This window comes from Gopherus flavomarginatus, chromosome 2, assembly GCF_025201925.1.
Source record: "Gopherus flavomarginatus isolate rGopFla2 chromosome 2, rGopFla2.mat.asm, whole genome shotgun sequence".
NCBI classification, from domain to species: domain Eukaryota; kingdom Metazoa; phylum Chordata; order Testudines; family Testudinidae; genus Gopherus; species Gopherus flavomarginatus.
Window position 1 is genome coordinate 225,304,215 of NC_066618.1, and position 27,641 is coordinate 225,331,855.

The following is a 27,641-nucleotide window of genomic DNA, read 5'->3' on the forward strand; positions in this document are numbered from 1 at the left end:
TGGACACACACCACCGAATTAATGTGCTCAGTGTGGCCGCATGCACTCAACTTTATACAATCTGTTTTACAAAACCGGTTTATGTAAAATCGGAATAATCCCATAGTGTAGACATACCCTTAGATCAAGTTACCTACCATCCTCACACCGCAGGATCGACGTCCGTGGCTCCGCCTGTCGACTCCACTACCGCCGTTCGCGTTGGTGGAGTTCTGGAGTCGACAGGAGCTCATTCGGGGATCGATATATTGCGTCTAGATGAGATGCGATATATCGATCCCAGAGAAATCGATTGCTACCCGCCGATACGGCTGGTAGTGAAGACATATGCTGAGCTGTGAAGGCGTTGCAAACTTTTCCAGATACATGAAGTGTTATGGAAATCAGAACCTCATTTACTTGGTGTTTTACAGGAAATATTGGTTCAAATATTTTGGGAGAATTTCAGGAGGAAATGTTATTGCTCAAGAGAGATCAGGAAGAAATTGACAAGTTCTCTCCTCAAAAGTACAGCTGGAAATATAATGCTCATAACTGTAATGGTCTGCATGACAGGACTTGATTACTGTCCAGCATCTATTAACAAGGTAAAGCTTCACAGAAAAACAAAAAATGACAGCCCAAGCTCACCTTCTGGAAATTCTTTTGAAACTGGTTTGAAACAAGTCCTCCATAAAGTGTCTGTGGTCCCTACAGAGGATTTCTGTCATCAATTGTAACAACATTGGACTCTGAGATAATTCTAGTGCATCTAGAAACTGGAAAAAAGGAATACAAGAGTTGTCCATACTGGATCACACCAATGGTCCATCAGATCTGCTATCCTATCTCTAACAATGGTCAGCAGCAGATGCTGCTGGACCATGCTCAAGAGAGTATTTTTATTTCATATACTTTCATTTGTCAGGAAAGAGAATCTCTCCACCCCGACCCCTAACCTCAAAAAAGTCAACAGTGATAAAGAAAGCCTCTTCCTTTGAGGAGTAGGGGAATGTGGCAGCTGTCAGGGAGCCCTCTTAATTCAAGAGAATTCCATATGTTTCCTGCACTTTGGAGGTAAGGTTATGGATGGAACTACTACACTGGGGACAGCTATTTGCTCCACTTTATTGATGGATGGACAAAACGCTCACTACCATGTGTGGAAGAAGCAGCCTGAGAAGAGATTGTGCCTCTCCATTATTCCTTTCTGCACTGCACCTCCCCTATAGAGGGATGTGGTTCAATAGTCACAGTCTAGACCATGGAGAATACAATTTAGCTCTGTCTTAATACAGACACAACATATTCTTAAAGAAAGTAATCTCATAACTGTATTAGCTTAAATATGACTTTTTTTCATATTGAATTACCATGGGCCCTATCCTTTAAACCTTACTCCTGTGAGTCATCCCACAGAGGTCAAGAGGGCTACTTGTATGAATAAGGATTGTTCACAAGGGTAAAGGTTTGCAGAACAGGACCTTGTATTTATATTCTTAATTTCAGATGTTTGGAATCACCAATTTAAAGGAATAAATTAAGATAAATTGGTGAACTAAATAATGATTTAGAGAAAACAATCCTGTCATCTCAAAGATGACAAACATACTGATAAACTACATTGTTTCTGCATACAAATTCACTTAATGTTTTTAAAATATATATTTTAGACATACTCAAGTACTGACCTTTTTAGTGCAGTCCACATAGTTATTGTGCCTTAAGGTTCCCTTGGGAAACTCATCAGACTTCATGGGGAAATTGAAAGCCACAAGTTGGTCAAGAGCATTCTTAAGCTCACTAATCCTTTCTCCGGTCAGATTAGTGAAGAATGGAAGAATAATCACTGCTTGACTCTGAAGTAAATAGAGGTTATTCCAAATTAGAAAAAAACTTTTTCACCATCCAATTATGGATCAGATTGAAAAAACTACAAGTTATTCCTCAGTAGCAGAGTTCGGTGAGTGGATAGCTCAGCTACTTGGTAATGAGTTAATATGTAGCCTTCTATCCTGTAAGCTGCTGGTCCAAAATCAAGCCCTGGTCAGAGAGGACCAAAAATTATCCTCCAATGGATATTTCACAGTTGACGTACACAATGAATAAGTCTCAGTCCATTTTCTAGTGAACAAGTGTCTACTAGCACAGAAAAACACCACTACTGATGCACTAACTGATACCCTTCTTAGTAGCTACAGCAGAAAGTCTAAGTTCAATTGAATACGAACATACAGGCAATCACCAGATTAATCTGCCTAATTCAGGGCAGACTCACATTAGCAGGGGGAAGGGATAGCTCAGCGGTTTGAGCACTGGCCTGCTAAACCCAGGATTGTGAATTCAGTCCTTGAGGGGGCCACTTAGGGATCTGGGGCAAAATCAGTACAATAAAGGCAGGGGGTTGGACTCAATGACCTTTCGGGGCCCCTTCCAGTTTTATGAGATAAGTATATCTCCATATACTAGGGCAGTAAGCTAAATTCCTTCTAAGCAGCACGGCTGGCAGGTACGCAGTCACAGAGCACTAGAGAGGAGAAAGTTGGGGTGTGCAGAACTGCCGGAGGGGAGAGGTGCCTCTCCCCTCGAGCTGCTGCCGGCAGGGAGAGAGCTGGGGGAAATCCTCTTTCCCTGCAGCAGCCTGCACTCCAAATCCCTCATCCCAGAGCCCACACCTCAACCTCTGCTCCAGCCCTGAGTCCCCTCCCACACTCCGAACCCCTCAGCCCCACCCTCACTACACATCACCTCCATATTGGTGCACATAACAAAATTCATTCTGCATGTGGATGTAAAAAAATTCAAGGGAACATTGGCAGTAACCATACTGTACTACTTCTGTAGGCAGAAAACGTAAGATGCCAGAACTCTCAGTCCAGCATTTTTTGTACCTCATGCTAACACAGTGTGCTTCTGTGTCCCCACTCTAGTGCTTAGGCTATATATAGAAGTTTATGAGTTTGGTATTTAGCTCAAGAAGTAGGAAGCTAATACTTCTATATAGAAAGGTCCCAGGTTCAATCCCTACAGATAGTGTTCAAAAGTGAAATAGCATCCCTGATCAAGCTATATTCCTCTTACATTTTTAAGTGAGTTTATAATTACATCTGTATCTCCATATTATTGACTTTTCCTAAAACTACATGATCAAAAAGAGAAGGAAAAACAAGGAAGATTGAGAAAAATGTACCATTTAAAAACTATGACATTAATTTGTTATTTTTAGCTTGCTGATCTACGGGAAGGCAAGGAAGAAAAGGACATTTGTTATGTTATTATGAAAAGCAAGAGAAAGGTACCCTTAGTGACGTAACCCAATTAAAACTGTTTTTTTAATCCACGAGTAGTGTTAGCATTCAAACTTGGGAGAAAATAAAACAAAATACAACTTACCTTTAGATTTAGACCTAAATTCTCATCAAGAAGTAGGCTGGTATATGTATTAAAAACAGCAGAGAAAGCCTCATGATTTGTATTAAAAGACACTGAGGAGTCAATCTAGAGAGAAAAAAAATTATTAAAAACTTATAAAAATATTTAATATATAAAAAATCTCTGTGTTAAACACAGTTTCCATGATTTTTGCTCAGAGTTTCATAAGAATCATTCATTTCCGATATTAATGTCATGAGACAGCAGATGTGCATATGATGGTTTGGGTTTTACATGTGTTCTTGGCATGGATCCAAAAGTTCCCACCTATCACAATGTTGGGAATCATGTGTTGTGACCTTTTCTGGCCAATGAAAAACAATATTAAGCCCCCTCCCAAAAGTAGGTCTCCTATGATCATTGCACTATTACCAGCTAAACCATTAGGATAATCCACTTTGTATATTTTCAAACACACCTTCCAGTAATAAACTTCAAGCCGCTGCAGAATGAAAATAAAGAAAATAAAAGATGAATAGGGGAGATCATCCTGATTCTTTCCCTAGATATTTTCCATGGGTTTACAAGTGGTCAAAAAAGCTCTGTCTTCAAGATATGAGCTGAGGAAGAGCATCTCAGGGTACGTCTACACTATAGGAGTATTCTGATTTTACATAAATCGGTTTTGTAAAACAGATTGTATAAAGTCGAGTGCATGCGGCCACACTGAGCACATTAATTCGGTGGTGTGTGTCCATGGTCCAAGGCTAGCGTCGATTTCCGGAGCGTTGCACTGTGGGTAGCTATCCCGTAGCTATCCCATAGTTCCCGCAGTCTCCCTCGCCCCTTGGAATTCTGGGTTGAGATCCCAGTGCATGCTGGTGCAAAAACAGTGTCGCCAGTGATTCTGGGTAAATGTCGTCACTCATTCCTTCCTCTGTGAAAGCAACGGCAGACAATCATTTCGTGCCCTTTTTCCCTGGATTGCCCTGCCAGATGCCACAGCATGGCAACCATGGAGCCCATTTTGCCTTTTGTCACTGTCATCGTATGTGTACTGGATGCCACTGACAGAGGCGGTACTGCAGCGCTACACAGTAGCATTCATTTGCCTTTGCAAGGTAGCAGACTGTTCCCAGTCGTTCTGTACCGTCTGCTGTGCCATTGTAAATTGGCGATGAGATGACGGTTATCAGTCATTCTGTACCATCTGCTGCTGTCATGGGTGCTCCTGGCTGACCTTTGCTGAGGTCGGCCGCGGGCGCAAAGACAAAAATGGGAATGATCCCCCAGGTCATTCCCTCCTTTATGGTTTATCTAAAAATAGAGTCAGTCCTGCCTAGAATATGGGGCAAGTGTACTAGAGAACCAGTGTACCAGAGAACCAGAGAGCACAGCCGCTCCATGTCAGATCCCGCAGAAATGATGAGCTGCATGCCATTCTAGGGGTGCCCCTGTAACAACCCTACTCATTGCTTCCCTCCTCCCCCAACCTTCCTGGGCTACCATGGCAGTGTCCCCCTCATTTGTGTGATGAAGTAATAAAGAATGCAGGAATAAGAAACACTGACTTTTTAGTGAGATAAAATGAGAGGGAGTCAGCCTCCAGCTGCTATGATAGTCCAGGCAGGACATTAAATGGTGGAGGGGAGAGAAGCCCAGCATCCCGCTGCTATGATAGTCCAGACACTACAGAATCTTTTCTTTAAAGATGAAAGGGGGCGAAAAGGGGGGCTGATGGAGTTCAGGCCCCAGTTGCTATGATGAGGACGGTTACCAGCCGTTCTGTACCATCTGCCAGGAATAACCAGGAGTCATTCCTATTTTTACCCAGGCGCCCCCGGCCAACCTCACCTGAGGCCAGCCAGAAGCACTCACGGGATGATGACGAGGACGGCTACCAGTCCTACTGCACTGTACCATCTGCCACCGGGGAAGGGAGGGGAGAGGATGCTGCTGTTCAGTGCCCCAGCACCGCGTCTACCAGTAGCATGCAGTAGACATACAGTGACATTGAAAAAAGTCAAAAAATGATTTTTTTCCCCTTTTCTTTCACGGGGGAGCGGGGAGTAAATTGACGAGATATATCCTGAACCACCCCGGACAATGTGTTTGACCCTACAGGCATTGGGAGCTCAGCCAAGAATCCAAATGCTTTTCGGAGACTGCAGGGACTGTGGGATAGCAGGAGTCCTCAGTCTCCCCTTCCTCCCTCCATGAGCATCCATTTGATTCTTTGGCTTTCCGTTACGCTTGTCACACAGCACTGTGCTGTGGACTCTGTATCATAGCCTGGAGATTTTTTTCAAATGCTTTGGCATTTCGTCTTCTGTAACGGAGCTCTGATAGAACAGATTTGTCTCCCCATACAGCAGTCAGATCCAGTATCTCCCGTACGGTCCATGCTGGAGCTCTTTTTGGATTTGGGACTGCATCGCCACCTGTGCTGATCAGAGCTCCATGCTGGGCAAACAGGAAATGAAATTCAAAAGTTCGTGGGGCTTTTCCTGTCTACCTGGCCAGTGCATCTGAGTTCAGATTGCTTTCCAGAGCAGTCACAATGGTGCACTGTGGGATACCGCCCAGAAGGCCAATACTGTCGATTTGTAGCCATACTAACCCTAATCCAATATGGTAATACCGATTTCAGCGCTACTCCTCTCGTCGGGGAGGAATACAGAAACCGGTTTTAAGAGCCCTTTATATCGATATAAAGGGCCTCGTTGTGTGGACTGGTGCAGGGTTAAATCGGTTTAACGCTACTAAAATCAGTTTAAACGCGTAGTGTAGACCAGGCCTCAAATAGGTGAGGGAATACAAAGGCAAAGAAGCTGACGTTCTTCCAGACAGAATGATTTTCTGAAATGGTTTGGTCTAGGGACAGCCACTCCAAAAAGAACTGTCTGGCTGCCAATGAGACAGACAGTACCTCGTCAGGGGCTGCTTGCTTCCCAAAGATTACTCCTTCCATTGGCAACTCTTGTTATTAAGGAGAAGAGCTAAAACATCAGACACAGGTGTAAAAATGGGAAAGTGAAATCAAGAGTTCTGCCTGCCAAAACCTGCTTGCTTGTTTTTTTTTAAATACTTAGCATTCATTATTCAGAAAACACTGACATTCTCCAACTAGCAATAAAAGTAATAAAACAAAAATAAACAAACAAACCTTCAAAAACTAACACTGCCACTCTTCCAAGATGTGGAGTGCTCTCACAGATTGCTGTTAAAGTGGCTTTAACTTTACCAAACACAATATATACCTGCAGAACTTTAGCCAACAGTGTCAAAACAGCCATTTTACTCTCTGGAGCAGAATCTTTGGCCCACCAGCTGTCAAGTCTCATCCAGTTCCTCAGTACTGCCGTCACCAACTTCATTCCTTGCTGCTTGCGTACAGCACGCTCTCTAAAGCTTTGATCTAACATACCATTCAGGATGGTACCCACCTGAAATGAAGACAAAATAAAAATTCCATGTATTCCATATGGTAACAACATTTAATTCAGTGTAATCATGATACTTGGTAACTGGGATGGATGATTACATACAATAAGCATTACTAGTTTGAGAGACTTGGACAGCCAATTTCCATAATTTTTAATGGGAACTGGGTCCAAATTTTCTAGGTGATATTGAAAATCTGAGCCTAAAATATTAAATCAACTAAGGATTAGTTTCATGCATTAAGTAGTAGTGTTAACTTCAATTTTCCACAAGGACATACTAGCATTAACGATCAAAAGCAATCAAAAGCAAATACTTCAAATTGCTCTTATATTCATTCCTCTTTTATTCTATGCATGGTGCAACAGTTCTGTCTCATGCTTATTAAAGTTTGTGTGAACATGGGAAAAGGGAGTATGTCTGAGTGAGACAGATACAGTAACCTAATAAACTCCAATTCTTATTTTAAAATAGTATCTAGAATGGACCTAAGTAACATCTAAAAATAAAATCAAAATGCATCTCTGTTGGCAAGTACACAGAGAAGCCAAGAATAAAGGTGTATCACACATGGTAACAGGCAAGCATTTTTTGCTCTTCCCTCTCAATTTTGCAATCGAAGACAGAGTGTAACAGGATGGGATCACAGTTTTCATAAACAGAGAATTCTTCTAAATGGAGTGATCAGAGCATAAAACAAAATCACTATGTACTATACCTGAACTCTGCATCCTGCTCTGCAAGGATTACTTGCACTTTTGACTACATAATCATCATATTTGGATTCCACCAGGTTTAGAATACCACTGTTCAACTATAGGTATTTTTCTTCCCAAATCCTCAAAAGCGAGGACATAAGACTGTAAAAGAAAAATCTCACTAATCTGAAAAAGAAATCTTCAAGTTCTAACGAGATAACGGAGGAGGAGGGAATGTGGTTTTGGAAAATAATTGACCATGCCTCCCTAACCTCTAGCGCATGAACCAGCCACAAGAAGTTTTCAAAAATAAAAAGTGGAGAATTTAAAAAGCAGGTGTTATAGAGAACATTAACTGCCAGCTACAACTGTGTGAATACGAATATTTAGGAATCTACTAGATACGAGAGATCCAGTTTTCAGATTAACAGCTATTATGGCTCTGCGCACACAACAAATTGGAGAATCAATATGCAAGTGCCAGACTTTTAAAACAAATCATTTCTTTGCTGCTTACATCAGCTTTAATGACAGTGGAACCTATTTAAAGTGATACCACCAGCTTGATTATTTTAAAAATTGTCTGAGAAAAATCATCTTTTAAATGGCATGTCCAGATTATTTTTTTAAATTCCTTTGATTAATTTTTAAGTGGGGTATCTTCTTCCTTGCTGAATTTTTTCTGCAAGAGAGTGTGTGGGCTCAAAAGCAACACTGGCAAACACGTTTGACCCCTCTGCTCTGATAACTCTCTGCTGGGCTCTTTAACAGCAATTTTGAAAAAATGCCTTCCAACTTCTAAATTCTTTCCAGGGACCTGTAGAGGAGTCCCTAAAAAAGAAAAATCACCTGTCTCCTTGATCCCAGACAGAGGCCACAATTCCTCAGGTTTCAGTCATTACATTCTCTGGACCCCTATCTGGACCAAGAAGGCAGATCCCCACCTTCCATGGGCTTCTGCTGTCCCTAGCCCTTATCAGGCATCTTGAGCCCAATCTTAGAAACATCAGCTCTGCTGCTGTATTACTGGTAAACCCTCTTTAACTAGCAGACATCCTTTATCGGGGACTGGAAAAGAGCATGAAGGTGAGAGTGCAGTGCATGGGAATTATGCCATCTTGCTATGGTGCATGAGGTAGGCAGTATCAATAAGTATCAACATTACAACAAAAAAAACTCCACAATAAAGTGAAACACTGAAAAAAGAAAAATTTAACACCCCACCCCCTCAACCCTTATCTTTCATTTATAGTTATCTTAGGTGTTTCTTGTAACTAGAGAGGGTATGATATTTTCAACTGACTGTCCTTTTGAAGAAAAGGTCCAATACCATTTTGGGGCTGTCCACAGATGATTTCATAAGCTGAAGTATGGCCACATCCAGGTCTTTCAGCAGTTCTCGATTAATGGTTTCTGAGAACAAACTGTAGAAATACTCTCCGTGGGAGAAGCTGATCAGACTCCTCTGTGATGTTCCTGATAGTGGCACAGACAGCATCACTGTGTTCAACAGGAGACTTACCAGCTCCTCACACTGTGGGAATTGGCACAAGAAGAGAGGTCAGTCCGGAGGTACTGAAATCACTAAGTGTCACTAGTCTTCTACAAAATCAAGAGAAACTCTTTTAAAGCTACCTTCTCAAATAGTTGTACATATACTTATAACACAAAAACAAATGTTAAAACTTAAGGAAAAAAGCACAACCCCCAGAATAGTATCAGGATATTTCCCCTACTAAAGAATCCATGATTTGCCTTTGCCACTGGCACTCAACAACGGACAAACTCTGGCTTTTGGATTCAAAGTGTTGAGGGAACTTCATAAATACAGCACACTGTATACATACAATTTTCTGTCTCAAAAATACATGTTACAGAAAAATGGACCAGTTTCTTCTACAATGTTCCTGAAGATAGCACAGATAAGATTAACTATCAGAACAGGAAACATTCCAGAACCCAGTACTACAGAAATGGCCTTGGAGACAGTACATCAGAAGAGATGATCCTCCTACCTGGCCACCAAAAGCAAAGGCCAGCTGCAGGAGTCCATCAGCCAGTCGCTTGCTGCTGATGTCCAATGATGGAAGAGATTCCTTCTCATCTCCTGGTGCAATGCTTTTATAAACAACCGAAAGAAGCTTAGAGCCAACTGTGAAATGGAGCCCCGGACCCTAGAGGATACAGAGAAGGGTGGGGAGGGGAAGCCTTCTACCGTAAGTCTTCATGAATGCATTTACACTGTTACATTATAGATGTGGCATCCTTCGGCAAATAGCAGAGTCTTTGTCAATCCTGAATGGCTGCTACTTATCTTGCTTCTCTCTTTCTTTACGTACAGTGACACAGAGACTGGCTAAGACATGAATTCCAGAACCTTGGTAACAGGGAGCCCAACAAATATCTCGGAGGCTCCATAAAGGGCTAAGTTTGATCTGTACAACTTCCCTCTATCCTACTTTCCTGTGACTCAAGAGGCTAAACAAGGCCTCTCGTGCTGCATCTGTTCAGCCAATGGAGCATCCTACTGTAAGGAAAGAGGCTCCCCTTCTATTCCAGAAGCTGAATAACTCACCTCTTCACAATCTGAACTCTGGTCTCTTGCAAAGCAACATACATAGTACTAATAGGCTAACCTATATTGATTTTTTTTTAGACAACAGATTTGCTCTTTAAAGGCCAGGCCTACCAACACTCAAGGATCGAGGAAACCAATCTTTATTAGCCAGTATGTCCAAAATCTTCATTTTAACATCAATACATTCAAATAACGTATCTCCTATATCACACTTATCAGTGCTTCTCTGACACCTTTTCCCAGTTGTCAGAATATTCTTCTCAGACAATAATCCAATTGTATATTTCTCTTCTCAACACTGTGCTCCAGCAGAGGGGCTGATGCTCTTCTGTCTCATTCTGATAGCATTTTAACCATTTTTCTTCTTCTACTGACCACTTCACAACTGAGTTATAACTAATGATATAATCTTTTCTGACATTTTGTAAGTGTATAGGTTAGTTTTCAAAATGTAAAAAGTTTGCCTGCATTGTCAAACCCACAAAAATCACTCTTTTCCCTGGACTTCTTTTAAAGATAAATCAAGTCGGTGTTTTTTTACTTTTGTCAAAAACTAAGCACATCCTCCTCTTCTTTTTTCCCCATCATTACTGTTTGCAATCTAATCTTCTCTTTGGAATTAAACATCTACCACCCCATTTGAAGTGCAGATATTTTCTTGAAATAACCTCCATTTTGAACATTAAGGTGCACGCATGTGGTCAGATTTTTAGCTATATTATCAAATTTACCACTCAATTGTATAGAACCATAGATGAAGGGATTTTTCACCATTCTCTTCTATTGTTTTGGTACCCCAGTGTTTGGTATTTATTGACTGCAATGTAAAGAATTTATTTAGGTGAGGTATAGTCTGAGCACCAGCAACTCCAGAGTTCAAATCCCAGTTTCAACACCAACTCCCTAGTGTTACTTTGGACAAGTTACTTAATCTCTCTGCCAGAGTATTCTCATCTATAAAAGGATATTATTTATTGACCTACATCACAGGGAAACTGAGAATTAGCTAAGGCCTATTCTGCCATTTTATTACACAAGCAACTCCCCGTGACTTCACATCAGAAAAGCTCTTATATGAAAAATCTTAACTGTTATTCTCTGAATCAATATTTACCTGTGATTGAAGTGTGGAATGAAGCAGGCCAGCCTTGTGGAGCTGCCTGCATGCAGACAAGATGGAGCTTAATCTAACATGATCAAAACGAGCATCTGGATTATACAGCTCAACAGAGCAAAGCTCCTCGATGCTGACAAGGAAAAGGAAAAAAACAAACAAAAACATTGATTACCTGTGGGTGTATCAATATAACATGAAAAAAAAAGATATCATCCTATAACTGTGCAATGGAAGCTTCATTTACTTTGCATCTCTCACTATGTACTGCACTTGTTCTGATTTTAAATTAGACATTTTGGCTATCAGAGAGCTCTTACCTTTGTGATGTTATTCTTTCCTTTATGCTTAGCTCCAAGGATTCTTTATAGGGAGATTTCATCAAAGCTTTTATGAGTCTCACAGAAACATCTGGGAGATTTTTCATGACTTGTACATCAGCTGTATTAAAGCCTATGTTTGCTGGATCACACACGATCCTCACAAGAAGCTCTACCAGATTTGCATTAAGCAATTCCTTCTCAAGTAACTAGAAAGAATAAAAGATAAAATGAAGCTTGAGATATTTTATTCTTAATCCTATTTGTTGACCTATTCTGCTTTCCATGATTTTTCCTGTGCCTGAAATAAGCGAAATATGGCTATTCAATTGTTAATCTTAATCTCTCTCTCTCTAAAATGGCTCATTTTCAGTACTGTTAATTACTCTGATTTATAGAAAATAACTGACCATTTTTAAAGATGCAGGTGCACATCATATGTGCTTATTTTAGTGTTCAAATAACGTGGCAATACTACAGACTTCTACACACATAAAGACTGCAAGTTATGCATCTAAAACAAATTATTCAACTGCCAGTTATGCACCAGTAGTCCCAGAAATTGACTTGGCAATGCCCTTTTTTAAACTCATAAGAAACTGTAGATATTAAAACTTCAATTTATATTACGTTACATACACAGAGAGACAGACTTGCACGTTCATTCTTCAAAAAGGAATTTAACAAGAAAAACACAGCGCAAAGTCATTTCTATAGCCATTGTCTCTCTCACGCTATCTGTACTATGATCACTTAGAAAAATTCCTAAATTCAACAACATAAGACATCCTGTGTGGAATACCATCACCATGGGTGTCATGCTGACGATGATTCAAGCAACCTGACTGGAAAATCTACATTGTATTAATTTCTCTTGATTAGAACTGCATCACTCATTGCAAAATAATCCATGAAGTGAGGGTTTCCTTCAGCTTACTGAAGCAGTAATGTCCAAAGAGCAGGACACTTCCTGGGGCTTAATAACCAGCTAAGATTAATGGCCCAAGGTACTGCAAAGGATGATCCACTCCTAGCTAGTCATGAGTCTCCCACTCTCCATCAAATCAACAATGCTTAAACAACAACAACTTTAAATAACAATTGCAACAACTGCAGAGGTCACCTTCTACAGGCCAATGGCTTCAACACTTACCTTCCAGAAATCCTGTTGGCAGGTCTCCAGGATCATGCTGACAAATGCCATGATTCGGACTATGATTGTGCATTTGCTGTAATTATACTCTTCTCTTTCTTGTGGGCTGAACATATTGCCTTTTGACCCAGTGTCAAAGCATCGCTCTGCTGCAGATATATCATGCAAGACAATAGTTTTAAGGAAGAATTCCACAGCTCTCAGGAATGAAGACCTCATCTTTGTACCTAGAAGGAATTATACCAAATTTAAATGTACAGTGACCTCACAAATCTAAAAACACATTTTATACTCAGCACAAAGAGGAAGACTGACATAATGCAATGACAATGAAAATATGGGGGGAAAAGGTAAAAATCTTTCCCCCACCTGTGAAAAAACAAGCTTTTTTCTTCAAATCATATTTCAATTACATTGTTAATATTAACTTTTGGACATGAGGGATAGCTTTTCAGAGAACTATGCATTCTTAATGGATGTGTATATTAGGTTTCTGCACACAAGTCAGGCATATGTAATTATATTGAAGTAAATCTAAGTCCACATCTTTGAAAATCTGGCCCTCTAATAACTGCATTTAGTAAAAATCTTATTGCACAACTTTAATAAAGCTAGGTATCTTGCCCTGACACATACAGACCAGTATTTTACAAATGGGTATCTAACTCCATCATTACATTTTACTACTATGGAAACATGCTGTTTAGAAACATATGAATAATTTTAAAACTTTTATTGGATGCAGACCCAATGGCCTAATGGCTACACAAGATGTTGGTATTCATGTCACCAGAATACAAGTACTGAGCTCGGTAGGTTGAGTGGGACTGAAGCATGAGAAAAGCAACAAACTCAAATGACTGGGTTAGCAGTGGAGAGGGAAGGAAGTACCTCATATTGCTAACTGGCAAACTCCAAGTACAGTAAGTGAATGAGAGTGGTGATGGGCTTTAGAAGGAATCATGCCCAGACCTTCTCACTGGAGGTAGGGTTGCTGCACTGCAGGGCCTTTTAAGGTGGCTGAAACTGATTGTGAACCTGTAAATCAAATCTATTCTTGAAACAAGTGTTATAAGCCGAAGCTAGGAACCCCTCAGAGTGAGCTTATATAACGGATAATACTGACCCAGCTGCAGCCAGGATTCACCTACCTAGTATTTCATTTGGTTTGATCATTCCTTGCTCAATGAATGTATTGTAGCAGTCCAGAGCTGCTAAAAACATATCCATCCACTGCACAACAGCTCGCAAACTAAAGGGCTCCTTCATGTCACACAGTGTTGGCTGAGAAAGGATTCCAGAGAGATTGTCACCATCATTACCTCCCCCTTCAAATTTGTTGATGAGGAAAGAGATTCCTTGTTTCTTTAGAACATCACCTAGCCACAAAGATGGGGACTGATTTCCTGATAAAGAAGCATAGAGAAATCAATGTTCTTTAGGTAAATACACAGCTGCATTCAGCAGGGTATTATGGGCACAGCTCAACACTCAAAAACCTATTCCATTAGTTGCTCTTATTTTCTGGAAGAGGAGACAGCCAATATAGCAGTCAGAGATTCCCTTGGCCACACTGCATATGTCAACTGCAAGGAAGAGGGTGGCTTAGGCATCACTCCTCTAGCTCTGCATCAGCTGAGGATCTCCTCACAGCTGGCTACAATAGTTGTCCTGCACCTAAAGGTGGTCTTATCCAGGTTAGAGTTGAGAGACACTGGCTGGAGAAAGCTTGCAAGGTAAAAAATGCAGTTTTTACATTGAATGAAATACTTGCAGCTACTTGGTACTTATTTAATACTAAAAGGGGCCTATTTCAAAACACGTTTCATTCAATAAATGAAAACTGACAGTGCACAGAAAATGAGAGCAGAAATGCACAGTTATGTGAAGCAGGAGACTGGAGGTATATGTGATGGCCCACAGTACCTGGTAGCAAAGGAACAAACTCATAGAAGAGCTCCATGGATTTATGCCGACATTCTGTCTGGGGTCGCCCACATTGTACCAACAGCCACATGACAAGGTCCAACAGACACACTGACTTAGCATTTGGAAATCCTCTGTACAAAAATAATGAGTACAAATCAACAACTCTTACTGATATTTGCCCAAAGGCTTTTCTTTGTTTCAAGGAAAAAACATAACAGCCATCATGTTAATGAAGCCATATGGCTTTATTTGCAAATCTAAATATCCAGTGAAGAATTTTGGATGCTCTTTCCATTATCTCATTAGAAGAAGGATGGGCAGGGGTGAGGGACTGGATGGGTCAAATCATTCACACTACAAATACAAGGTCTTACACAGGTGTAGTTTGGACTTATTTCCCTGATTTGAGCTCCAATTTGATTAGTGGTGGAGATTGAAAAAGAAAAGAAAATGTCAAGACTCAACTCTCTCTTTCCTCTCCCCTTCAATTCCAGACAAACAAACAAAGAGATTAAACCTCAAATAGCTTCTCCTACCTCCTCCTCTGGAAGAGGGAAATCCAAGACTATTTAATAGCCCTGAGGATCCAGTCTCATTTTTTCCTGCTCATTCCCATCAAACGCATAATATTTTTGCATAGAAAGGGTTGGATGCAGCTCCTTCTAGAGGCTGCCCAACACTGCCCCTAAGAGGGTCACAGAGTTTACAGTGAGGAAATCTATGCCAGTCTCTTTCACATCTCCCCATGGAGGTGAATGAGTTGTTTCAGGAATCAAAGATAGTCTTTGAGTCTCAATCTCTGATCCACCATGTAGCATCATGCACTGCTATTATTCTAGTCAGTTCAAGGAGCATTTCAGGAGAACGTTTTCAGCATATGGGGGATGCAGTTACGCATTAATGGGAGTCATATGTCTATGTCCACACCCATCACCCGAAATTTTTACAAGAGCCATATGTAACAAACTGAGATGTAGTATTTGGAAAGGCAAAATCTCAAACAACTGACCGTGGTATTCGCCGTTTTTCTGCCTTATTTAGGGAAGATGCTTTGTGCTTAATTATGCGCTTTAGATGATCAATGGCATCACAACATTGCTGAACTGTACCTGTTATCAAAGAGAAGGGAAGTGCTCATCAATGAATAAATGCCAATAGTTTGGCCCAGTTAACAAAGAATGGAAAATTCCTGGCCCAATAATTCCCTTTCTTCTAGCTGAGTCTCTGAAAATTATATTATGTCTGGGATGCTGCCCTCCACTCTGCAGTTTCTGGAGATGGTTTCAAGTTATAGCACTTCTCATGCTGAACACGTCTCCTTCTCCCACTTGCTGCCAGATAAGTCATTTCTAAGCTGCATAAAATTAATGGAAAGCAATTAGTAACAATAACTCAATGCCAACTCAATAACTATTTATAACAGGCAAACAGCCTATGTGCTAATGATCTAAATGAAAAGCTTATCCTCAACAGTGAAGCCATCCAGGATGGGTAGAACTGTGGGAGATGCTGCTGGCAGAAACAAAATTACTAAATAAGAAATTTTCCATTCTGCAGCCCAGCTTCTCCCACAATTCTGTTACGTCTGGGGAGCAGTAAGCAGAAGTAGGGAGGAAAAAGAAAAAACAGAATGAGATAAGAAGGGAACCCCCCCCCCCGCCTTATTGAAAATTGCTTAACAGGCAATACTATTATTGGGTCACCACCTGCTGCACTTTCAATGCAGAATGCAGCTTCTGCAGTCAAAAGAAAGTCCACTTTATATAGTGTCTGATAAGGTGTTGGCCAAAGACCAGAGAGCTGCTCTCCACATGTCTGAGGTGGAAGCCCTTGCCCGTTAGGACTACGAGGCTGTCCTGGATCTCGTGGAGCATGACTTGATTCCTTCTGAATAGAGATGTCAGATGCCTTGTAGGCCTCAACAATGCATAGTCTGATCCATCTGGCAATATATAGCTTGGAAACTCAGTCCTTCGCTACTTTGGATGGATTCTGTATACTTGATGTAAATCTTCAGTGCTCTTCTGATGTCTGAGGCGTGCCACTGTGTCTCAGGAGGGTGCTGTGGCCCTGGACAGAATGAGTGATTAATAATCTACTCTGAAGCATGGAAGAGAGTTCACTTTGGGAAGAAATAATTCCCAAGTTCTCATTACTACTTTGTCATCATAGAACATGCAGTAAGGTTCTTGCATAGATAGAGCTAGCACTCTGACACTCACCAAGCAGACATAATAGAGACCAGAAAACAGGTTTTGAGTGATCAGTAGAATGCCGACAATGAAGTCAGAGGTTCAAATAGTTCAAAAAGTTAAGGGAAGACTGGCCTGACAACTGGCCTGATCAGTTTGACTGCCCTGAGAAACTTGGATACGTAGGGAGTTCTCTGCCAAGGAGCCCAAAGACCCTGAGTATAGAACACAGCGGACGGGTGATACCTGGTGTGCTATGGTACTGGGTAGAAGACACTTCACCCACACCCTTTTGGAGGACGTCCAAAATAGCCAGAATCCCTGGATCTCTTGGGTCTAACACTGTGCTCCAGGCATCAAATGCTGAACTTGGCCCAGATACAGGAGTAAGCCTTTAACACAGAGACTCTCCTAGATAATAGCAATGTCTTGATGACTTTGGAGGACAGATCGAGTGTTATTAATGGTCCTCTTTCAATTGTTAGTTGTAGCTGATCTGGGTCTAGATGGAGAAAACGATCTTAGAAAAAGATGCCTTGTCACAGCGGTAGCTGTAACGGTGGTTCCAGTCTCACCTCTATCATATTGGAAAACAGGCCCTTTTGGCCATTCAGGAATAAGCATTGCCACCTTTGCTGGCTACAGCTTTATTGTTCAGATCACTTTCCCTAAGAGTTGGAAGGATGAGAAGGCATATAGCAAACCTTATGGCCATCTGTGTGACAGGGTACCTAGTCCCATCGAGTTGGGGTCTGTTTCGCTGGTGAAGTATTTTGATTGCTTTGTATTCCTGAGGTTTGCAAACAAGTTGGCTGAAGGGAGACCAAATATCTGAGAAAACAAGTTGAAGACTTCCTAGTTCAGGCACCAGTCCAAGGTGTTGACTTTGTGTTTACTGAACCAGGCTGCCTTCCAGTTCCTCTCTCCTTTCACATGGCTCACTCTTGGGAAGGAAGAAAGCATTCTGCTTGTCTCATTACTTCCATCACTCGTGTGTGTAGCACTGAGCAACTCATGCCTCCTAGGTTGTTTATATATGTGATCATGGTAGTATTGTCCGACTGAACCAGAAAGTGATTCCCCTCTAGGGGCTCTGGAACCTTTGTAGGGCTAGTATGACCAGTCTGAGCTTCAGGACACTGATGCGGTGGTCACTTTCTTCTGGGCTCCAAATTCCTTGTGTGGTTTTGGGTCCCAAATGTGTTTCCCAATCCTTCAGACTGGTATTGGTTGCAAGAATCAGAGGGTCTGGAAGGCACATGGGGGAGGGCCCTTGCAGACATTCTGAGGCTGTCCATTATGTTAGGAAACTGAGCATCTGATCCATCATGCACCCATGAGAGTGGTCTCATACTTTCAGGAGGAAGACCTGGAGAATTCAGATGTATCACCTTGCCCTTGAAGTGATCCCTGCGCATGAGACCAAGATGACTGGTAGCTGAAGACACTGAGCTATTGCTGGCCTTTTGCACCCTCATAGTAGTCTCTGGAAACTCAATAAGGTGAAAAACCTCCTTAGGCGATGAATGTACCTTACTACACTCTCTTTTAGACCTTTAGGTGCACATTTTCTGTTTTTTTTGTAACCCATTCTAAATTTATTCCTTTTACCTGGCAACACTTAACCTAAATCCTATTGTTAATAAATGTCTTAATTTTACTATAAACCAATTCAATGCTGTGTTTAAAGGGAAGGTGTACTCACCTCAGTTAAGTTAATAAACTGTGATGTGCTTTTGAGTCTTTAGAGCCAGGGTGGCCAACCTGTGGCTCCGGAAATTAATATGCGGCTCCTTGTATAGGCAGTGACTCCAGGGCTGGAGCTACAGGCACCAACTTTCCAATGTGCCGGGGCGGGAGGGCGGGTGCTCACTGCTCAACCCCTGGCTCTGCCTTCACTCCACCCCTTCCCACTCCCTCCCTTGAGCCTGCTATGCCCTTGCTCCTCCCCCTCCGAGCCTCCTGCATCCCACGAAACAGCTGATCAGGAGGTGCGGGGAAACACTGATCAACGGGGCTGCCGGTGGGTGGGAGGTGCTGGGGGGAGCTAATGGGGGGCTGATAACGTATTGCTGTGGCTCTTTGGCAATGTACAGTGGTAAATTCTGGCTCCTTCTCAGGCTCAGGTTGGCCACCCCTGCTTTAGAGAAACAGTGTCTCTCAAGTGTCTGAGAGGGCTGGGCATTACAGAGCATATGGTTTTGGGGAAATTTGGGACTGGGAGTATATGTTGGGGTCATCTTGCTGTAACAAAAGCTAGTGCAAACCACAGTGAGGCTGCAGACAGTCTGCTGGGGTCAGAGCTGCTGAACCAGGGCTGTCCAGTACACAGACATTCAGGTTGTGACCTGCATGCTAGTAGGCTGGTTGTGAGCATCTCAGGCTGGGAGCTACAGCCGGAATGCAATATGAGGCAATTCAGAATTAGAGGGCAACCAGTCATTGGTCTGGACTGCCCCCGACCCCCATCACACCCTCCCTCTGAAATTTCTGAGAGGAGCAGGAACAAAAGGAGCGTCTCTACCTGAAAGCAAATTTGCATTCCTTCTGAGAGCACTCAGTGGAGGGAGAAGGGATTACTTCGATTTTGCAGCATTTTCTGCTATCTTATCTAACTTTTCTCCAAAGAAGAGAGATCTTGTGATAATCAGAAAATTCACCTTCAGCTAAGCCTGGGAAAGCTGCCTTGCATTAGATCCTTTTGGATTTAGACCAGTGCTTACACGGCTGCACTGCCTAAAAAGGGGCAGAGGAGCTGAGCTTGGAGACACTGCAGCAGAGGCTTCAGGTGGCTGTGACCATCATGCTGCTCAGATCCTGAACCAAAAAGGAGGAGAGGAGGCTCGGAAAAAGAGAAAACTGCTCGTCAATGTCCAAAATGGCTGAATAACTAATAAATGGAAAGGACAGGAGTAAAATAAACAGCTTGACTATTGCTGCAGAGGCAGAAGATCTGGCGGCAAGCAAGAGAAAGGGGCGTAGCCAGCACGAGCAGTGCTGTGAGTTCAAACCACCTACAGAAACTGCAGAGTGAAGGAGAGCAGCCCAGACATAACAGAATTGTGGGAGACTCTAAGCTGCAGGAATGTGTATTTCTGTTATGGGATTTTCATGAGGATTACATGCAGGATCATGCCTAACAATAATCAGGCTTTGCATTTCTATGATAATTTGCTCAAGGTCACAGAGTAAGCCTGTGAAACAGCTGGGAGTCACAGTAATCATAGAAATGTAGGACTGGAAGGGGTCTCAAGAGGTCATCTAGTACGTGTACACACACACACACACACACACACACACACACACACACCCCCCAGGATTTTTAAAAACCTCAAAAGGATGGAGATTCCACAACCTCCCGAGGTAACCTGCTCCAGTGCTCAACTATCCTTACAGTTTGAAAGTCTCCCCTAATATCCAACATAAATCTCCCTTGCTGCAAACTAAACTGATTACTTCTTGTCCTACTTATAACAAATGTGTACATATGAGAAGACTTATGCCCCCACCCTTCTCTTCTCCAGACTAAATATTACCCTCGGGGGGAATTCTGCACCTAAAAATTCTGTGCATAACATTCTAAAATTCTGCAAAATTTTTTATATTTTGTCAAATAACATAATATAATCATATCACTTTCAATATTTCTGATGATTTATTTCAAAATACCTGTCAGCAAATGTGTATATAACAATACAGACAACAAAAAAGATTACCCCAGAAGCAGAAATTTAAAGAAACCCATATGACAGCCCAGTTGCTGTTTCTGTACCCCCTGCCCTCCCAGAGCCCAGCCACCTGCACACATACCTCCCTGAGCTGCAAGGCCAGACACCCAGACCCTCTTCCTCCAGACTTCAGCTGTACCTCCCTCCCTGCCCCAGCTCAGATACCCGAATTCACAGCACCCAGCCACAGGGCCCCCCCAAGTCTAGACGTTCGCATCCTCTCCCTCCCAAAGCCCAGGGATGCAAAGGGAGAAACAGCCTAATACTGGGTCCTGGGCTTGTATGGCATTTCCTCCATGCCACCTGCTTCCTTCAAGGCATGCTGGGAACTGCAGCTGCTGGGAACCCTCTAGCTCTGTCTCCTCCCCCCAGCAGTGTCTTCTATTTGCGAGCTGGAGAGCTGGGCTCTGCTGGGTCCAGCAGCCCCTGGTGGCAATCAGCAGGTCTGCAGCACCAATTCTACAGAGAAAAGGAAATTCTGTACAGAATATTAATTCTGTGCATATTCTGCATTGCACAGTGGCATAGAATCCCCCCAGAGTGTAAATACACCCAATTCTTTCAACCTTTTCGCATAGGTCATGTTTTCTAAGGTCTTATTTATGTTGTTCCCTTCTGGACTCTCTCCAATTCATTAACTTCTTTCTCAAAGCGTGGTGCCCAAAATTGGACACAGCATTCCAGTTGAGGCCTCACCAGTGCTGAATATAGTAGAACAATTACCTCCTATGTCTTACATACAACACTCCTGTTAATATATGACAATGTTACAATGACATTTAACTTTTTCACCACACCATCACTCTGTTGGCTCATATTCCATTTGTGATGCACTATAACTAATGCTGCGAGTTTGCCACAATGGTCACAGATTCCATGACTTTCTGTGACCTCCGTGACTTCTGCAACGGCCGGTGCACCTGGCTCAGGGGCAACACCAGCCGCTGCTGGGGCAGCCTCGGGACCCCAGACCCCCCACCCACCCCCAAGCAGCAAAGTTTGGGTGTGGGAGGGGGCAGGGGCACAGAACGGGGTGAGGTGGGCTCTGGGCAGCACCTACCTGAGGGGCTACCTGGACATCCCCCTCGCTCAGCTACTAGGTGGAGACGTTGCCAGGCAGCTCTGTGGCAGTGCTCTTTGTGGATGCAGAGTGCTGGCTTTGCAGCTTCCATTGGTTGGGAATCGCGGCCAATGGGAGCTGCAGGGGCAGTGCCTGCAGACAGAGGCAGCACACAGACCTGCCTGGCCATGCCTCCACCTAGCAGCTGAACGAGGGGGATGTCGCCGCTTCCAGGAAGCCCCCCAGGTAAGCACTGCCCAGAGCCTGCCTCACCCTGTCCCGAAGCCCAAACCCCTCCCACACCCCAAAAACTCTGCTGCTGCAGGGGGGAGGCGTAGTGCTAGGTAGGGAGCCTGCCAGCCCTGCCAAACCACACTCCCCCCAGCACCAGCGGGGGTCCCAGGCCGCTGCCCATGCCCACCCAGCACCAGTGGGAGTCCTGTGCCACGTGCTGCCACCCACAGCCTCCCAGCACCAGCAGGAGGCCCAGGCTGTGCGCTGCCACCCACCCTCCCCCAAGCAGCCAGGCCACCCTTTGCAGCACCCTTGGGACCCCCGGACAGTCCCCCCTGCCCCCAAGTTTTATTCACTGGTACTTTTAGTAAAAGTCATGGACAGGTCACAGGCCTCTACACATCCTGACTCCCAGACCTCTGCCACAAAATCATCTTTCGTACCTCCTGTATGCATCATTTAGAGATAATTTCTTTGGCATATATGACCCAACTCACACAACAAAGGAGCTCATTCTTTTCCATATGACCATTCCCGTGACCACTCCCACTAAAATATCACAACCAAAAACTTTTTATTTGAAAGAAATAAAGAAAGATTTGTAAATAAGGTTTTGGTTTTACATTTTAACCATTATTAGTTGACTGGAAGTGCTAATAAATAAATACAACTATGATGTTGGCATCACCAAAACTTGGTGGGATAATACACATGATTGGAATGCTTGTATGGATGGGTACAGATTGCTCAGGAAGGATAGACAGGGGAAAAAGGGAGGAGGTGTTGCCTTATATATTAATACTGTACACACCTGGACTGAGGTGGACATAGGAGACAGAAGTGTTGAGAGTCTCTGAGTTAGGCTAAAAAGCGGTAAAAAACAAGGGTGATGTCATGCTAGGAGTCTACTACAGGCCACCTAACCAGGTGGAAGAGGTGGATGAGGCTTTTTTTAAACAATTAACAAAATCATCCAAAGCCCAAGATTTGGTGGTGATGGGGCACTTCAACTATCCAGATATATGTTGGGAAAATAACACAGCGGGGCACAGACTATCCAATAAGTTCTTGGACTACAATGCAAGCAACTTTTTATTTCAGAAGGCTGAAAAAGCTACTAAGGGCGAAGCTGTTCTAGATTTGATTTTTAACAAATAGGAAGGAACTCGTTGAGAATTTGAAAGTGGAAGGCAGCTTGGGTGAAAGCGATCATGAAATCATAAGAGTTCACAATTCTAAGGAAGGGTAGAAGGGAGTACAGCAAAAGAGAGACATAGGATTTCAGGAAAGAGGATTTTGGTAAGCTTAGAGAGCTGACAGGTAAGGTCCCATGGGAATCAAGACTGAGGGGAAAAACAACTGAGGAGAGTTGGCAGTATTTCAAAGGGACACTATTAAGGGCCCAAAAGGAAGCTATTACTCTGAGTAGGAAAGATAGAAAATGTGGCAAAAGACCAGCTTGGCTTAACCACAAGACCTTGCATGATCTAAAAAATAAAAAGGAGTCATATAAAAAATGGAAACTTGGACAAATTACCAAGGATGAAGGAATATAGGTAAACAACACAGGAACGCAGGGGCAAGATTAGAAAGGCAAAGGCACAAAATGAGCTCAAACTAGCTACAGGAATAAAGGGAAACAAGATGACTTAATCAATACATTAGAAGCAAGAGGAAGACCAAGGACAGGGTAGGCCCACTGCTCAGTGAGGAGGGAGACACAGTAACAGGAAACTTGGAAATGGCGGAGATGCTCAATGACTTCTTTGTTTCGGTCTTCACCGAGAAGTCTGAAGGAACGCTTAACATAGTGAATGCTAATGGGACAGGAGTAGGTTTGGAAGATAGAATAAAAATAAAAAAAAGTTAAAAATCACTTAGAAAAAGGTTAGATGCCTGCAAGTCACCAGGGCCTGATGAAATGCATCCTAGAATACTCAAGGAGCTAACAGAGGAAGTATCCGAGCCTCTAGCTATTATCTTTGGAAAATCATGGCAGATAGGAGCAGGAGCGGTATCAGGGCTTTTGGCGCCCTAGGCAGGGGTCCTTCTGCGCTCCCAGTCTTCGGGGCACTTCAGCAGCAGGTCCCAGTGCACGGAAGGACCCCTCGCCGCTGAATTGCCGCCGAGGGTGGCAAAATGCTACACCCCCAAATCCTGGCACCCTAGGCGACCGCCTAGGTCACCTAAATGGAAGCGCCAGCCCTGGACAGGAGAGATTCCAGAAGACTGGAAAAGGGCAAATCTAGTGCCCATCTAAAAAAAGGGAACTAAAAACAACCCAGGAAACTACAGACCAGTTAAACTTCTGTGCCAGGGAAGATAATGGAGCAAGTAATTAAGGAAATCATCTGAAAACACTTGGAAGGTGGTAAGGTGATAGGGAATAGCCAGTATGGATTTGTAAAGAACAAATCTGATATCTTTCTTTGATAGGGTAACGAGTCTTGTGGATAAGAGAGAAGCGGTGGATGTGATATACCTAGACTTTAGTAAGGCATTTGATACGGTCTTGCATGATATTCTTATCAATAAACTAGGCAAATACAATTTAGATGGGGCTACAATAAGGTAGGTGCGTAACTGACTGGATAACTGTACTCAGAGAGTACTTATAAATGGTTCCCCATCCTGCTGGAAAGATATAACAAGTGGGGTTCCGCAGGGGTCTGTTTTGGGACCAGCTCTGTTCAATATCTTCATCGACGACTTAGATATTGACATAGAAAGTACACTTATTGAGTCTGCAGATGATACTAAACTGGGAGGGATTGCAACTGCTTTGGAGGATAGGGTCATAATTCAAAATGATCTGGCCAAATTGGAGAAATGGTCTGAGGTAAACAGGATGAAGTTTAATAAAGACAAATGCAAAGTGCAACAATTAGGAAGGAACAATCAATATCACACATAAAGAATGGGAAAAGACTGTCTAGGAAGGAGTACAGCAGAAAGGGATCTAGGGGTTATAGTGGACCACAAGCTAAATATGAGTGGACAGTGTGATGCTGTTGCAAAAAAAGCAAACATGATTCTGGGTTGCATTAACAGGCGTGTTGTGAGCAAGACACGAGAAGTCATTCTTCCACTCTACTCTACGCTGGTTAGGCCTCAATGGGAGTATTGTGTCCAGTTCTGGGCACTGCATTTCAAGAAAAATGTGGAGAAATTGGAGAGGGTACAGAAGAGCAACAAGAATGATTAAAGATCTAGAGAACATGACCTATGAAAGAAGGCTAAAAGAATTGGGTTTGTTTAGTTTGGAAAAGAGAAGACCGAGAGGGGACATGATAGCAGTTTTCAGGTATCTAGAAGGTTGTCATAAGGAGGAGGGAGAAAACCTGTTCATCTTAGCCTCTAAGGATAGAACAAGAAGCAATGGGCTTAAACTGCAGCAAGAGAGGATTAGGTTGGACATTAGTAAAAAGTTCCTAACTGTCCGGGTGGTTAAACACGGGAATAAATTGCCTAGGGAGGTTGTGGAGTCTCCATATCTGGAGATATTTAGGAGTAGGTTAGATAAATGTCTATCCAGGATGGTCTAGACAGTATTTGGTCCCGCCATGAGGGCAGGGGACTGGACTTCATGACCTCTCGAGGTCCCTTCCAGCCCTACAATCTATGACAAAGGGCTACTGGAAAAAAGGCAAGTAAATCTAATAATATAGGTTATTATTTAAAATTGGGGAAGAGGTCATGAACTAGTCACACAATTTCCATTTCCAGAACCAAATGGGGGAGCATAAGAGGGCTTGTTGCTGCTAAGTAGGTGAAGCCCTCGCCATCAATGAAGAAAAATGTGTTTTTTGAGCTCCATATTTGTTACAAAATAGCCTTTAAACTCTAAAAACCACTGGGCTCCATTTTCACTTTGTGTAACTGTGAGACTAGGAGATATAGGTCAGAAGAATCCCTCAGCTTTTTGAAGTTTTGCTGTAAAACATCTGTAAAACTAAGATTTATTTTAAATACAGATATAAAAATCCCACACATTTAAGAAATTTGCACAGAAATGTCAGTAAATCAGAAACCAAATTTAATGAGGAGCACTGCGAATGGAAAATAACTTATCCTCTGGTAAGAAGGGAACTGCACTGTAGTTTACCTACAACTTCAATATCATGGTTTGGCTTACTGAAGATTGTTTCATTAGCTACCTAAAAGGATGAGAGACAGGATGGGTTATTCGTTTCATTTCATTTCACAATAAATCAGTTTCAACTCACCTAGTGACTTCTCATCTGTATGGGCCAAAGCCAGACTTTCCAAATACACAACCAATACTTCAAACACAAATTGTTCTACAAGAGAATTTTCTTCCCTAAAAAATAAGGAACAGAGCAAATATGCTAAGAAGCATGAATAGGAGTAGCAATAGACAAGTGAATATGAAACTCAAATATGAAATTTAGAAATAAGTTAAACAAAATAGTGCCACATTTCAAATTAACAAAGAAACTTCTTAACAGACTGCAAAAATATTTTAGACCATTATTAGCAAAAGAGAAAAATTACTTAGCCATCATTAGAAGTGGTACTTTAAAAACAAAAAAAACTATTAGTAACTTATCATTCTTATCTGGCTTTGGGATGGAAAGTGGGAGCCTCACTGCTCTCCACCCCACATAGAACCCAAATATTTAGGCTCTCTGAGAGTCAAGTGAATTTCATTCACAGTATGTAGTCTTAAGAGGTCCATTGATACAGCTTCTTTACATATTAATGGTCAGCATCAAGCAACATCAGTGTAAGTGGATAAAAACCTGGGTTCTCTTCTCAAAATGTCTCTTTCCTCTAGTATATTAACATTGCTTATTTTACTCTAGCTTAGCTACGGTTCAAGTTTTCAGCTCACCTAAATTCTCTATAGATGTTGTTAAAAGCAAGCGCTGCTCCCAGCCTCTTCAAAGCATTAGGGTGAAGAGCAAGGCTGTACAGTCGCTTGAAGAGTGACTTGGTGTTCACTGGACTTTTCTCCTGCTGTTGCGGCGTTGTCTGCTTAATGGACCATTTCATAAATTCTCTAACACACTGACCACAGAAGTCTCTCAAAGAGCTGTCAACAGGATCCACTATCCCATCCTGAAATTAAGGGCAGACTTTTTCATTACAAGAAGTATAAGCTTCAAGGCTAGCATTGCTGTGGTTTTCTACTTCATACAAAAGTAGGTTTCTCCCTCTCCGTTACAGGCCTACTTTCACTCTAGTGCCCAGATGAAAGGATATGTGAGAGATAGAATAATGTAATGTATAAAGCGAAGAACTGGAAAGAATAAATGTCTGGGAAAAAACCTCCAACAATCTTCCAGGATAGAGGGAAAAATCTATGCCACTTGTTACTCTGTCTTATATTACAGTTTATTTATTTATTAATAAGTGCTCAGACACTATGGTAACAGGCATCTGATAAGAACCTAGAAAAATTAAATTAGACAATCAGAACAAGGTTCTAAACCTGGTGCTGTCAGAGGCTTGCTGTATGACTGTGGGCAAGTTAACTTCCAAGCCTCAGTCTTCCTATCTTTAAGAAGGGGACAATATTTATCAGAGTCATCTCATAGAGGAGATGAGATCTCTTCAATTAATGTTTGTGAAGGGCTTTGAGAACCTCAGATATAAGTGCTAAATATCATGTATTATTCCAATGGACATAAATATAAGAATAAGCATAAAGAAAAAATAATTCACAGTATAAATGGCTCAAATAAATAAATAAAATAAATAAATAAATAAAAGGTTTGCGCATGGGGAGGGGAGGGAGGAGAACATTGGTGCATGTGAGTAAGCTTTTAGATTTCAGTAAGGAATTTTACTTTTAGTCATCCAGACACAATACCCTT

General features: G+C 42.3%; 1 protein-coding gene across 4 annotated transcripts in view; it reads right to left on the minus strand.

Annotated features, from left to right (window-relative positions):
- Positions 1-27,641, minus strand: part of PRKDC (protein kinase, DNA-activated, catalytic subunit) — a 197,150-nt gene that overhangs the window by 119,312 nt on the left and 50,197 nt on the right. For all 4 annotated transcript variants that reach the window (XR_007772788.1, XM_050941897.1, XM_050941896.1 and 1 more), the window contains exons 27-40: positions 26,657-26,883; positions 26,028-26,122; positions 15,597-15,696; positions 14,585-14,718; positions 13,810-14,064; positions 12,659-12,885; positions 11,506-11,714; positions 11,186-11,318; positions 9,509-9,667; positions 8,824-9,027; positions 6,612-6,797; positions 3,373-3,477; positions 1,671-1,838; positions 631-758 (exon numbers count right to left, since the gene is read on the minus strand). Coding sequence is in view for 3 of the 4 variants with exons in the window: in XM_050941897.1 (XP_050797854.1) it covers positions 631-758; positions 1,671-1,838; positions 3,373-3,477; positions 6,612-6,797; positions 8,824-9,027; positions 9,509-9,667; positions 11,186-11,318; positions 11,506-11,714; positions 12,659-12,885; positions 13,810-14,064; positions 14,585-14,718; positions 15,597-15,696; positions 26,028-26,122; positions 26,657-26,883 (2,330 nt within the window). In the remaining variant the exon portion in view is untranslated. The remainder of the gene's footprint in view (positions 1-630; positions 759-1,670; positions 1,839-3,372; positions 3,478-6,611; positions 6,798-8,823; positions 9,028-9,508; positions 9,668-11,185; positions 11,319-11,505; positions 11,715-12,658; positions 12,886-13,809; positions 14,065-14,584; positions 14,719-15,596; positions 15,697-26,027; positions 26,123-26,656; positions 26,884-27,641) is intronic.